Source organism: Dinoponera quadriceps, unplaced genomic scaffold, assembly GCF_001313825.1.
Source record: "Dinoponera quadriceps isolate SergipeBrazil2010 unplaced genomic scaffold, ASM131382v1 scaffold6395, whole genome shotgun sequence".
NCBI lineage: Eukaryota > Metazoa > Arthropoda > Insecta > Hymenoptera > Formicidae > Dinoponera > Dinoponera quadriceps.
This window is the reverse complement of record NW_014561142.1, coordinates 1-14,476: the sequence shown is the minus strand read 5'-3', so window position 1 is coordinate 14,476 and position 14,476 is coordinate 1. Positions and strand designations below refer to the sequence as shown.

Sequence of the window (14,476 nt, the reverse complement as noted above, 5' to 3'; positions counted from 1 at the left end):
ATTAATATTCATACAACATGTCAGGGACCTCCTAATCCCAATAAAAAATATTTTATACAAACTTCCATAAAAAAACTCCTTATCCCAATAAAAAAATATTTTATACAAATTTTATAAAAAAACTTTTCCTCTATGAGGGCTTAAGGAAAGACTCGCTGAAATCTTCCAATGTGCTAAAAAAGAAAAAAAATCGTCACTTCACATTTTTTCGTGGTTTTGATTCCAAGCGGCGGCCGGTCTCACTCATCTACTTATTTATCGCACGCGTTGTTGCTTAACTTTGATGATCGGACGACTAACACTGACTGCAATGGCTCTGGTGCTATCCTTATGATTTGCCTGTGACTTGACGCATATATAATGTATTCTTACAGTATTTGGAAAATATTGTAATGAATATTTATTGGCAACACATTAAAGACATTAAAAATATCACAATAAAAGTTGATATGCAAATGAATATTGATATAATGTATATTATTGTGCCAAAGATATCATGACTGTTCTTAGGTTTTAAACCAAGTATTATAATAATTATTCCAAACAATAAATTAATTGAAAACGAATCCCAAGAAATTAAAGTTAAACAAACGGGAAAACTAAATTTAATGAAATTTTTTTCTCTGTGCAAATCTTATACTAAATAAAACACAAGTCATATAAAAGTCAAGATATTAAGGTTGAAATATTGAAATAAGATTCTATTATCATTCCGATAAAATTTTAATGTAAAGTTATTTTATAAAATTAACGTATTTCTAAGCTACAAGTTCTTGATCTGATACACACTCTTTTGACCTTTTGGGATGTTATTGTGAAGATTATTTAATAATAGCCGAATACTCAGGTAAAAATGTCAAACTGTCTGTTAATTATTATTATATTATGTGGTATTTTATATATTGAGTGAATAATTTGCTTAGTTCAACTTAATGAAAAATTGTATATTACTACTCATTTTGTAATTATTACCAAATAGTTGATAACTATCATCTTTTTTAACAGTTATTCTTTACAAACCTTTAAATATGTTATCTCATCAAAAATAGGCAATAAAATAGTATTTTTTCAACAGAAATTTTCAATCATTCGAAATACTGTCATAATAGGACATTTAATGCGCTTATTTCGGTTTTTAAATTTTTTTGAGTTTCTCGTCATTTTTTCAATAAGAAGCGATTAAATTTATATTTACAGTATCCTTATATAATAATCAATCGTAGAGCAATCGATAATATGCTGTATTTTGTTAATAATAGCGGTTTGTGGTTGGAATCTAAATGACCACAGGTGGTCGTTTACTTAAAAAAAAAAAAAGAAGGTGATAATCCCGGGTTAAAACCTTAGAAAAAACCCGAGTTTTTTCCATTTTTCCACGGTTTGTCTTGATTTCTTTCCGCGGATGAATGAAAGAAAACAAATTGGAAAAAACCCGATTTTTTCCACAAACATTTTCGATTTTTTTTCGAACAAAAATTGAAAAATAAATTGATTTTTTAAACTATACTTGAAATTTTGTCAATTCATCTCGATTAATGTTTTCGTTTTATCGCCGATCGCGATACGTACTTGTACTGTGCGTCCTTATGGGCTTTTGGAGGAGAGTCAGAACCTTTTTGCAAATCTTCTTGAGTTCTATAAAGTCATTCCTAAATGTGTTGTAATTTTGTGTCAATGTGTTTTCACCGAAGCTACATCGGCAACGCGACGCGGAGAGACGTCATCTTTCAGAGAAGTTACGCGCGATTGCCGGAACCGTAAGTGTTCCTACGTGATAAAGCTAAATTATTATACTCGTTTCCTTCTTTGGCTATTGAGTAGGCAGCCAAGAGAATATCGCGGGGTAAGCTCTTCTCTCGGGGATTTAGCGGATGGACGGTTATATCGGGGCACACTGGCGATGGTTGAATCAACGCGGACCACCGCAACCACTTCAACAGACGTTTCGGCAGAACCGCGGTATGAAGCGCGTCTTCCATGACGTAAATCAGATTGATCTGACGAACGAGTTTCTCAAGCCCCAACGACTTCTGCAGTCCTTTGATATCGTGCACAGCTATCCCGATCATTAGATTCATCAGCACGATCGTCACGATCAGCAGGAACAGCAAGAAGAAGAATTGAGCTGAGATTCGCAGGAAGGCCCAGGTATGGTCATCTACGTCCGGCAAGTCGGCTTGGGAGAATGTTTCGTTAGATGTAAAGAAGTAGTCGAAAGTCAGCTCGCCGGTCATCATCGTGAGAATCTTGATGAAACCCAGGCTGAGGCTGCCGAACGCCTCGACGTGAGGGAAGATAATACAAAAGCTCGCAGTGAAGCCCACCAGAAGGCAGGCGTACAGTAGAAGGAGCTTGAAGACCTCGGCTTGCACGCTGGTGTACATCGCGACGTAAGTGCCGAACATCGGGAATTGGCCTATCATCAGCATCAGGTTGCTCCAGCCGCAGAACACGGCGAAGGCACTGAGGTATCTCTGCCAAGCGTACGTTCTGTCCGTGTACACGCACGAGATCGCGAGCACGGTCAGTATCAGGCACCACTCCACCAGGTTCTCCTGCGTGAAGAACTGTCGTACGGCAAAGTAACTGGGCAACACAGTGACCTTGCGAACGATCTCCAACAGGGTGAGTATCACCAGCATGACCCACTGCGTCTCGAGTATCGCGGGATGTCTCGAAAAAAAATCATAGATCCCGGATACATCCGTGCAGTAAGATGGCCTGCGTTCGATCCTGTGCGATTCGTTGTAACAGTTATGGGCCAGACCGACCATCACCCAGCTCATGAGGGCCAGCAGATAGACCAGGTAGGTGAACAACCTGGCGATGTAAAACTTTCTGATATTCTTCCACTTGAGATGAAGGAAGGACTGGCACAGAGGGTGCAGCAGGATCTCCTTGTAGCCCTCTTTCACGAACATGTTCAGATAACTGATCTCGCTCTGTCCACAACGCTCTGTCGGCAGTAACGGACGGAATTCCATTTTCAGCTCCAGCTCGCCAGCGACGAATCCTTGCCCCTGCAGGGTGACAAATTTATCCAGCCTTTGCTTGAAGATGTCCAAGCAAGTGGGAGTTTTGCGCAGGACGATGGATAAGGCGCTGGTGCCTTCCTTGGTTTTAGCGCTGAGGTCGGCCTCGTGCTCGATCAGCAGGTTAACGTATCGTGACAGCTCCTTCAAGGCGGCGATGTGAAGAGGCGTGTTGCCGAATTTGTCGGCTTTGTTCACGTCCGCTTTTGAGGTCAGCAGAAGCTTGACGATGTTGTCGCTTATTAGGGAGCCACTCAAGGCCTGATGCAGGGACGATCGACCTATGTTGTTCTCCGCGTTCGGGTCGGCGCCGTGTACCAGCAAGGCCTCCACGCACTCCAGTCTGTGAAGATTCACGGCTGCGTGCAAGGCCGTGTCTCCCGCCTGATCCTGCTGCTGAATATCCGCATTCGATTCGATCAGGAGGAGGACCACGTCCACCCAACCTCCCGTCGCGGCCAAGTGCAAAGCGGTCTTCCCCGACTCGGTGGGCAAATTTACTCGACAGCCCGACTGCAGAAACACGTTCAAGCATTCCAAGTTACCGTACAAAGCGGCGTAATGGATAGCGGCGAACCCGTTCCGGTCGAATCGGTCCATCTGGTGGTTACCCGGAGCTATCAGCGAGAGCACGCGCAAAGCGTTGGCACGCGCCGCCACATGTAGCACCGTCTCCTCGTCCTGCAATGACGCCTCTTGGATCACAGGTAACTGCAGGAAATAACGAGCGACATCGTAGGAATCACCGAAGGCGGCGTAATGAAACGGCGTGTGAGCTTGATTGAAACGGATGTTCGCGTCCTTCTTCTCTATCAAATATCGAACACCGTACAGGCAATTTCGAAACGCGCATAAATGCAGGGCTGTAAGACCCACGTCAGACTCGGCGTGGTCCACGTTAGCGTCGTTTTCGCACAAACGGCAAATGAGGTCATCACGACCGAGGAAACTCGCGTACAACAACAAGACGTTGATCTCATTCGGTTCGCAGGCCGCGAGCAACATGTTCGTCTCGTCCATTCCGCTCAGCTTTTCCAGATCCCAGAGCTGAAATCTGCAACCTTCTTGCCGTGCGTGCTTCACGAGGACGACCCTGATGAAAAGCTCGTTGTTGTGCACGAACGAGCGATCAATACCCGCTGGATTGACGTAGTCCCCGATGTACTTGGAGTGATCTTGTCGCGGAGATGGGTACTCGCAGACGTAATCATCCTCGATTTGGATCCGGTCGTTTTCTTCGCTGAGGAATGTGTCCATCGGGATGGAAATGTGAAGGTCCGGAACGGTCTGCCTTCCCTGTGGCGCACGCGACATAATGGAATTTTCTTCTTCCGTATCCTCTCTGTTATTTCGACAGCGAGCTAAATACTGATCCGATGCTGAAACTCGATGCGAAGATATATTATATCTCCGCCTGTCACTGTAATAGATTTTAATTGGCCATGAATTCAACACATCAGTTTCATACCGTATATGAAGTACGAGGGCGTTGGTTAGAGGAATATTGATGAGTGAAGTTTTTATGAGTCTCGATGAATGCATTCGTGTGCGCCAATATGCGAGGATAATTTTTTGAGATATTTTATAGGGATGTATTTTTGCAATAAAACAATCTGTGTATCTAATTATAATGCCGAAACTATTCCAAGTAAGGGAGAAATTTTTATCTTAAATTTTTAAAAAGTATGTATTTTAAGTGAATAGTTTAGCATGTATAATACAATATCTAATTGCTTATATTTACGACAAAATATTAGTATCAAAGGGGTAAGTTTAGACGAGTAAGTTTTAAAAAATCATATGTAATGTTGTTGCAAGTTTTTGATTGTGATCAGCTCGACCAAAATTGGTGCAGTTATTTGTGAGACCTCAAAATCTTAACCGTGAAATAGATACTTTTCTTGTTTAGGGAGTTTAATCTTCCAAATCGCATATGCACACGCACACACACACAAAGCGAGTAGTTTATATACTGAAAAAAATTATTCTTAAAATAAAGAAAATATATTTTGTTAAATATATTTTACAAACTTAGAAAAATATATGTTAAATTTAAGAAAAAATTCATAAATACAAAGCAATATTTTTTTTTAATATATAAAATGATTTGTAAAATCACGAGTTTTTAGATTAAAAAATAGAATTTCTTTGATTTAAAATACCTTTATATAAGAAGAAGCAAATTATTTCTTTACAAGAAAAGATAATTTTTTAAATGTAAAAATGATGTTTAAATAAATATCTGTCTGATTCAAAAGTAATCAAATGCAAATGAATCACTCTGTAAATCTGAATTAATCATTTTCTAATATTAAGGAATCTTTTTTATTTTAAATAAAAAGTTTCTTTTATTATTAGAAAACAATTTGTTTAGATTTACAAAATGATTTATTCGTATTTTGTTTACTTTTAAAACAAATTTCTAGCTCGATCGCGACGCGATGGAAACGCCGCGATCGCGCAATGCTGCCCGCTGTGCGTTATGCGCTTCTTCGGAAGCGCTGAAGAGACGGGAAGGAAGGCGAGTGAGTTTTCACTGTGATGCACAAAAAATATTTATTAATTAATTACGATACAATTCATTATATAATGACAGTCGCGTTGAATAAAAAAGCTAATGCGTGCGGCGTGTAATGCGAGTGGACGGAGGAAGGATGCACGGAAATTTTACTTTTTCGCAGACTATTGCCTTTAATTCACATCGGAAATTCAAGTTCTCGACGTACGCTTTGTTGAACGTCCTCATGGAGATCCTCAACGCAAGCGGCGGAAATTTCGTCGCATGGCAAATAGACATCGCACGGAACGGAATATAATGTACACAAAACCACGAAATGCACAATTTTGCGGGTCTCGTGCGGAAATCAAAACTCTCATTAGAGCGAACGATATTCACGAGATTGTCCTACGGAAATAGGCATGAGATTCGCTGTTCGGGCTGCCTAGAAAGTTGTTACACCGACGGTGTAACGGCGATCGCGTGTGGTCTCGGTGAATTGAAATTGACGAACCGAGACCTCGCGAACGCGATTCATTCATCATTACTTGATAAATGACCGATGATCGCGACTAATCGACGCTCTGTGACACATGAACTATTTATTGCGAGACATACGCTCTATTGATACTGGCGTGTTCTGACTCGTGACGACCGCGCGTATCCCATAAGGACATCCGTGGAATCCACGCGGAATCAATGTGGAATCGACGTGGATGTAACGTAGATATCTTTGAGGGGTAGCGAGCAAGTTTTTAAATTTGTTGGAGAAAAAGGTCGCGCATTGATAAGGAGATCTCGGCGCGACTCGCTTCCACGTGCCCGCCATGTGGCGACTCATTCACGGGTGCCATGCGCGTGACGTCCCCGCGCTGCATAATATTTCGACGAAAGCGCGATGTGTCAAAGTGCATTGCGCGAGCGCGAAGTTGACGGCTTTGGAATCTTCTGGATTCTAGATTCTATTCCAACGCCCCACAGTGTTGCGAAACGTCGAAAAAGTGGACATAAATCAGATTTTCGTATTGTAGACTCCATTTATTTCAGAATCGTGAGTATGGAAGATACATAGTGCATTTCTATTCACTGTTAGTTAAATAATAGTATTTTATCGCTAAAATGATACTGTTTTATTGAACAAAATGTTAAAATTTAACGGCGAAAAGTAAAATTAATATTAAATACCAACTATAAAATTGTAAGAAATAAAATAACGATAAAGCAGTAGTAAACAAATTTATTTGAAACCCAAACATAAAATTGTTTCTTTAAGGTTGACATATAGTTTGGGGTTAACATATAAAAAAATGCGTATTTGCTATTTTTTATATTAGTTTTACAATTTTTTGCTTTTTTATTTTTTGTTTTTTATTTTATAACAATGTATATTTTTATAGGTCTGTCACGGGCGAGAGGGCCGGGAGCTCCCGGTGGAGACAGCGAACACACCGTCCCGAGACGGAAGTTGGGAGTCCGGTGCCCGCGACTTTCACGGGAGAGACAGTGTACGCACTACCTCGGTCTTGCTGGACGGAAGGATGTCGAGTCGGCTGCGTATTCACAGCAGAGACGGCGTACGTACCGACGCGGTCCCTCGACCTGCGGATCGGGATCCGGAGCAGTTTGTGATCTTGCGATCCGGCTGACTACGGTGGAATCGGTGCTGTTCTCGCGGCGGAGCGGTTTTTTATACCGCCTCGCTGCCGTTTTTCCGACAATTGTTGCTGTCATCGCGTACACGTGTTGGATGTGTGCGCCGCGCGTGAGAATCGTTTATTGGCGCTGAGCGCCGTTTTGCGGCCGACGGATGGTCGGTCGGCCGCAGTGTTCGCCGGGGGGAATGCATCGTTACAATATTATTCTATGACAATAAGCGCAGTAATTATTACCTTGTAGATTTCGGCAATATACGTACACATAACGACTAACTATAGGCTACTTTGAAATGAACAAAAAAATATTTGCATTTAATCATTTAGTCTAAGCATTTTCCACTAAGATCAAATTAACTTATGGTTAATTAGTACTAATAATATTTATATTATACAGATTTCATCGAGTGCGAATTAATTACTCAATATTGTGTCGAGAGCGGTGCTTTGGTTGAGCTCGCCGGATTGCCGGGTTCGGTAGGAAAGAGATATACGAGGTCTGTCCAAAAAGTATTGCGAATTTTGAATTTCCGCGGGTTACGTATATTCGATTTTCGATTTTCACGGGTCGCTTTTGCACCATGATAACGCCCCTGCTCGCACATCGTTGCTTGTGCGCGAATTTTTGGCCAAAAACAACACACTAATGATGCCGCAGCCACCGTATTCCCCAGACCTGGCCCCCTGTGACTTTTTCTTGTTCCCGAAACTGAAGAGGCACATGAAAGGACGACGCTACGCTACGATTGAGGAGATAAAGACGGCATCGAAGGAGGAGCTGAACAAGATCACAAAAAATGATTTTTTCAAGTACTTCGAGGATTGGAAAAAACGTTGGCACAAGTGTATAATATCTGATGGGGATTACTTTGAAGGAAACAAAATAGATATTGATGAATAAATAAATAATTTTTGAAAAAACACAAAAATTCGCGATACTTTTTGAACAGACCTCGTATGTGCGTCTGGGATAGCCATTAGAATTTGATGAAAACCTTGGGCTAAATCAAACGCGGAAAAGTATTTTGCACTACCAAGTTGATCTAAAATTTCTTCAATATTCGGGTAATACGCGTCACCTATGGTTTTCTTACATTTACACCCGATATTCATGACGCGCCTCACTCGAGTTGCTTATCATAGCATGCGATTATTATGTTAATAGTGCATTTATACTTTGCATCTTATACGACTTATTTTCTTTGCAGTCCTGACGTCCACGAGGAATGTTTCTCAGGCGGGCGATTGTCGAGTTCAAAGTCCCAGTTTAAGATTACGAATTACGACGCGATTGGCCTTACAATTTAAGAAAAAATGTGCGACGTGTACTCTGAGAACATAATACGAGATAAAAATATTTAAACATCAGAATGTTCTATATGTGCATAACGCTCTTGTGTGTTTGAATTATTAATATTATCATCGTATTGAATTTGCAAACTGTATAGCGTCGTATTGATACCCTCGTATGTATTTGCCGCCGGTATCGTACACGGAAGTTCTTGCATTTACTATTCATTGAAAACTGCTTTCTTTAACACATTGCGCACCGCTAAGAAATCTGTAAGATATACGCCTGGGATCGCACGTTTCTGGGCAAACTTGCACGTTACTAAAATCGTCATAACATTTTTATTGATGAAGCACTGTTTGTCAAACTTTCAGAAATTGTAAAATAGTACGCATTTTAGGTATTATTGAAAAAAAAATGTTTTTTAATAATAATCATAACTTTTTTTACTTGAAAATAAAGTTTTACGAATGTTTTAAAAATTGTAAAATATGATGCATTTCAGGTATTATTAAAAAAATTGTTTTTTAATAATTATCGTGACATTTTTATTTAAAAATCAATTTTAAACCAAAGTTCCTAGTACTTTTTGACACATTGTTGACCGGCAATTTTACTTAGAATTTATTAAAATTTTTTTTTACTTCAAAGAGGACACAACTTGACGGGTTTTATTAACGAAAGACACAGCTTGTGATATGCCGAACAACAATTACACTGTATGATCTCCGAGAACGTACTGACCCAAATCGTGATCGATGCGAAACAAAAGCGCATCGATCACGTGTTTACTCGAGGCTGGTCAAAAATATGATAATATATATGTACAGACAAGTCTGTTTAAATTTCGCAATCACATCTATTGACTCTGATTAAAAACAGGAATCCGATAACTTAAAAGATAAGATTACACCGTACAACTGTTGAATGTTCTGATGATAAAAAAGCACGTGAAAGATAAGATTGCGTTTTCGATCGATATACCTGAAGTTACGTAAAATATTTCGTGCGATATCTCCTGAATAATTGCTCTCCACTCGTTTCAGCAAAAATTTTGGAGCTTACTTACAATCTCGCACGCAGAAGTTCAATCTTCTTGGCGGCGTGTCGCTGTAGATCAGGCAGCTTCAGGGCGAGGCCCATGTCCCCTTGAATCTTCACCTTACCTTGGAAGAAGGCTTGTTGCGGATTCAATTTCCCGGATATGAAATCCACGATGTCGGTATCTTTCATCGTGAACGTGACGTCGGGCTTAGTCTTCCCGTTGTACTCGACCTTTCCTTTACCGGCCTTAGCGTCCACGATCCAGAAGCCCTCGGCGCCACCCGGACCGTTCGTGACCTTGAAGCCGTAAACACCGCGTACCTTCTCGATCATGTTGTCCTCGTCCTCTTGCATCGCGATATGCAGCAACTTGAAGAGCAGGTTCGCTTGGAACATCTCTGGATTCGCGTGCACGTTCACATTCTTCCTAATTACCCCATTATCATTATGTTCCGGGAAGCCCAAGCGATAGAGGCCGACGATCACAGCTCCGCCTAAGCCTTGGTTGTGCTGCAATGCTAATTTCGCACCGCGTACCTGCCTCGGGCCAGCCTGTCCGCGAAGCTGCCAGCAGAGCTCGGTGCATTGCGCCAATCCGGTTGCGCCCAGAGGGTGTCCTTTCGAGATAAGGCCGCCGCTGGGATTCACGACGTACTTACCGCCGTACGTGTTGTTGCCGGAGTCCACCAGTCTCCCACCGTGTCCGGGTGGACAAAGCCCCAAGGCCTCGTAAGTGATCAGCTCGTTTACGGAGAAGCAATCGTGTAATTCCACCACGTCCACGTCTATCGGCCTGTATTCGGTCATTGTGAAGACCTTCTCGGCCGCATTCCTCGTCATGTCGTACCCGACGATGTTCATGATCGAGCGCGAGTTGAATGTCGATGGCAAATCAGTGGACATCTCCATCGCCAGGATCGCGACGGCTTGCGACTCCAAGTGATGCTTTCGGACGAACTCCTCATTTGCCAGAACGACAGCTGCCGAGCCGTCAGACGTCGGGCAACACTGTAATTTCGTCAGTGGCCCGAATATTCGTGGAGAATTCATGATCTGCTCTAAGCTGTACTTTTCTTGAAACTGGGCATAGGGATTGTTCGTGGAGTGCAGGTGATTCTTGTAGGCGATCTTCGCAAAGTGCTCGGGCTTGGTGCCGTATTTCTTCATATGTTCCATGCCAGCGTTGCCAAATAGTTGAACAGCCCTAATTGACGGCTTGATAGGGCACTCAGGTATACCAGCAATGTCTGCCATTAGCTCGATGTGTTTGTCCACAGGGTTCGTACGGTCCGTGAATTTTGATGCGGTCAATGAGCCAGGCTCCATTTTCTCAAAGCCCAATGCCAACACGCAATCCGCATTCCCGCTCTCGATGATCTGCTTAGCGAGGTACAAAGCGGTAGATCCGCTGGAGCAGTTGTTGTTGACGTTGTAAATGGGACACCCGCTGAGTCCGACCTCGTAGATCGCCCTTTGACCGCAAGTGGAGTCGCCGTAGACGTATCCGACACAGACGGCCTGCACAGCGTTGTAAGAGATTCGCGCGTCCTGGAGGGCCTTGCTCACTGCCTCCTTGGCCATTTGTGGGTAGTCAAAGTTATCCCGCTTGCCGGGCTTCTCGAATTTCGTCATTCCCACGCCGATCACGTACACGTTCGTTTTCTGCACCATCTTCATTGTTTTGAGATCGGAATTCCTACCAAATGGATACATTGCAGCCACTTGTTTACGCGTTGGAAATCTTGTCAAAATTTGGTGAAGCCCAAATAAGAGACTACGTACTGACGCGGATCAAAGACTGTTGGAGCACTGAAGTTACGCTGGGTAATATAAGCCATGAAATTAACTTTCATCTTATATAACTCGATATAATAGGAACACGATAATGACACAGCTGTTTGCAATTGTCACGAGCAGTCGTCGGTGTATGAGTCGCGTCGAGGAAGAGCGGTGGTGACAGAAGGCGCTCGTTTACGCGCTGTTCTAAATGTTCAAATTATTTCTGGCAAATTTTTGAGAGGCATTATATCAGACTGTAATTGTTTAAAGTTTGTATTATAATTTCTAATTCGTCCGAACTTGTTCGTTGTTGATTGAATTCTTCTCTTTCACGACGAAGGGCATTCGCTTGTTCCCATATCATTTTTTCTCATTCGTCTAATTGTTTATGCAATAATTCCGCCTCTGCCGGCGTTAATAAAGCACCCTGATTCGTGGTAAAAGCACTAGTAGTTGCAATAGTTTTTTGAGTTTGAGACCGAGTGCTGTGTAACATTTCCAAAAGGAATCGCAAGAATCTCTATGATCAGTAAAATCAATCGTTCGCTTTTACGAGATCCCACTTCTGACACCAAAAATATATCCCCTGTTACGTCCACGATAGATAATTATATAGGGCAATTTGAAAGTAATAAAATCGGTGACTTACGTGGACGGTCAACAGAGTGATGACTCCGCTTTTGGGTCACTCTGCTTTTCACCGAGTTTACCCTGGGTCTCCGGAGTCTGGCGAAACGATCAATCGATCCAGCGAGAAATTAGAGCCGCTCGTTCTTCTGGCTCGGTCTTGGATGTTCCAGCGCTGCGCGGGATGATGCGGCCCGCGATTCCGAATTTCGATTTCGCAACGTTCGACAAATGAAGGGTAAACAAAAATAATTGCTACACAGTCGGATTTTACGACTAATATATTCCAAAGTATATAAGTACACGAGAATTACCAGAGATTAATTACAAGAAAATAATCGCTTTCTCAATGAATGCGCGCGTTTTTATATGTCGCTTTGTTGCTGAGAGTCGTTTTCTTGTTAGCTGATGGAGTCATGGAGATGGAAGAAATTCATTCCATCGGTCGATATCGCCGCGTCGGTCCTGAGTGGTGTTTGGATTCAGTTTTCACGCCCTTATTTATGTAAGCAGCGGGACGCCTTATCGCATTGAACGATTACGGTTTCTCTTGTCTATAGTTGATCCATCGATTATAAGACTCTCTAACGACACGCAGTATTCGGCGTTATAATTTTAATTGTAATGTTTAACGTATGCTCAGCTGCGTAAGGGAGCACGGTTGAGCGGAAGAAGAGGGAGACCGCACAAAGCCCAAGAACAAAAACGGAAACAAAATTAAGAACCTTTTTCAGTTTATTTTTATAATAACAGTTTTATTTCCGTAGTAGGACAGTTTATATTAAGATTAAGATTACAAAAGTTTAATTTTATATTACAAGTCTAGTTTTATATAATTCTAAGCCCGAATTAGTTTAATAAATTCAGTACATGAGAAGCAGAAGTTGTTTCTTTTTAAAGAAAATCCAAATCGAAAGTAAGAAACGCGCGTTCACGGGAACCGCGTGGGCGAGAGGCGATCGCCCGGAACGAGCGACGAGCGAGGGGATTGGGAGAGACTGACGATGGTCGCGCGTGCGCCTGCGCGAGATAATGAGGGACGACTGCGATTGGCCAGGGCAAGCGACGAATCGGAAAGTTAGCGGAAAGCAGGGGATATTCGAAATTGTAAATGAAGCAACGACGACTGTTGCGAGCGGAGGCTGGTGGAGCGAGGACGTTCAGGAAGGAAGCAAGGAACCGCGCAGAGGATTGAAACGACGGGATCTCCAGGGGACGGCGAATAAGGGGCCTCGGCTGGAAGGAAGACCCGGTGCCAACCCACGAGCAGTGGCCCGAGGGCCGCGGGGAAACGACCGGTCGCTTTTGCGACGGTAAGTGGACTAGAGATTCACCACTGTTCCCCCCGTAACGTTGCTGTTTGATTGAGACTCTTCGTCGGGGAATCAAGACGTTGGTCGCGTAAATTGACGCGGATCGCGACGTAGTTGGGCGGAATTCGAAAATTTTGTTCGGAAGTAAAATCCGTCGTCGGCGGAATAAAAGGGCGACTCGTTACGGTGAACGACGCATATTGCGTCACCTCACTGTGCGCGCCCGATCGTGTCCAAATTTATTCGCGATAGAGGCCCTGCGTCGTAATAGGGCTTCACCAAGGAAATATTAACGATGTCACACTGCGACATCCTCGGTGTGGGCGTAATTGTTCGCGTAATACATCTTTCTTTTAGTCAGGACCAGACAATTAGATTATTGATATACCGACTTTCTTACGTTTTCTTATTCATTATAGATTACTCGCACTGTCTTATTCCGTTTATATATGTATGTGTATCTATAGACTAGGCTAATATTACTTTTAAGTTCTTTACTATACAATGAACAATTGTTTTTCTTTATAGCATCATTATATTTGTTTTATTCCTTCTTGGTACGCTGATAGAATTCATTATTTGTAATTTTTTGTTACGTTAGCATTTTTTCTTTTAAGAGTTTTAATTTTTAATAAATCGGCATTCGCTTATCGGATTTTGTGAATACTCGTCTCATTTTGAAGCTTTCCTACCCTCACCCCTAATGTCTGAAGCGAGCGTCCGGCGATATGAGTATCTTCGGGAACGATAGCTATATCGGAAAGGGAATTCCCCTGCGTACCTGCTCACATTAAAGGCATATCTGGAGAGATTTGACCGGTCCAGGTTTCTCGTCCTAGAGTTTGGGCGAGTCTCTAAAAACGTCCAGGCGACCGTGTGTTGGTAGCAGGATCTAGGAAGAGGTCAATCCCTAGACGGTCTGTGCGGTTCGGACGACCTCACATCGACTTTATCTATTCGTTTAGTGACATCCGGTCACAATGTAACAATGGATACCTGATTTTAATTACATAGTAAAGAAAATTTCATTTCACTAAATATATTAAATTTGCAAATAGTTTAATTCAGTTTTGAATAGATAACACATATATACAACAATAGATAACATCATATATATGTGATACAGAAAACATGCTGATAATATATATTATATAATGGCGTAAGAATAAAAGAAACGGATCAATCACGACCAAATGTGAAAAGAATAATCAACTACAATTGGTTAATTTTTTACTCTTCTT

General features: G+C 42.2%; 2 protein-coding genes and 1 pseudogene across 3 annotated transcripts; 1 reads left to right on the top strand and 2 right to left on the bottom strand.

Annotated features, from left to right (window-relative positions):
* Positions 1-1,610: 1,610 nt before the first annotated feature.
* Positions 1,611-4,540, bottom strand: LOC106750893 (transient receptor potential channel pyrexia-like). Its single transcript, XM_014631512.1, has one exon. It carries the CDS (start codon positions 4,344-4,346, stop codon positions 1,737-1,739), a length of 2,610 nt encoding a protein of 869 aa, XP_014486998.1. The 5' UTR covers positions 4,347-4,540; the 3' UTR covers positions 1,611-1,736.
* Positions 4,541-6,182: 1,642 nt separating this feature from the next.
* Positions 6,183-8,851, top strand: LOC106750892. Of its 2 annotated transcripts, XM_014631511.1 has the most exons (3): positions 6,183-6,580; positions 6,927-7,103; positions 8,390-8,851. In XM_014631511.1, the coding sequence occupies exons 1-3, from the start codon at positions 6,428-6,430 to the stop codon at positions 8,393-8,395; spliced, it is 336 nt and encodes a 111-aa protein (XP_014486997.1). In that variant the 5' UTR covers positions 6,183-6,427; the 3' UTR covers positions 8,396-8,851. The 2 variants fall into 2 exon arrangements, with proteins under 2 accessions (XP_014486997.1, XP_014486996.1); XM_014631510.1 differs by lacking the exon at positions 8,390-8,851 and having other exon boundaries at positions 6,927-7,735.
* Positions 8,852-9,020: 169 nt separating this feature from the next.
* Positions 9,021-11,285, bottom strand: LOC106750891 (annotated as a pseudogene).
* Positions 11,286-14,476: the final 3,191 nt, after the last annotated feature.

What these genes read in the sequence shown, in the direction of transcription:
- LOC106750892 (XM_014631510.1), top strand. Translation starts at nt 6,428, where the DNA reads ATGTGTCAAAGTGCATTGCGCGAGCGCGAAGTTGACGGCTTTGGAATC. An exon ending in ACTCCATTTATTTCAGAATC is followed by an intron (nt 6,581 to 6,926) that starts GTGAGTATGGAA and finishes ATATTTTTATAG; the next exon opens with GTCTGTCACGGGCGAGAGGG.
- LOC106750893 (XM_014631512.1), bottom strand. Translation starts at nt 4,346, where the DNA reads ATGTCGCGTGCGCCACAGGGAAGGCAGACCGTTCCGGACCTTCACATT.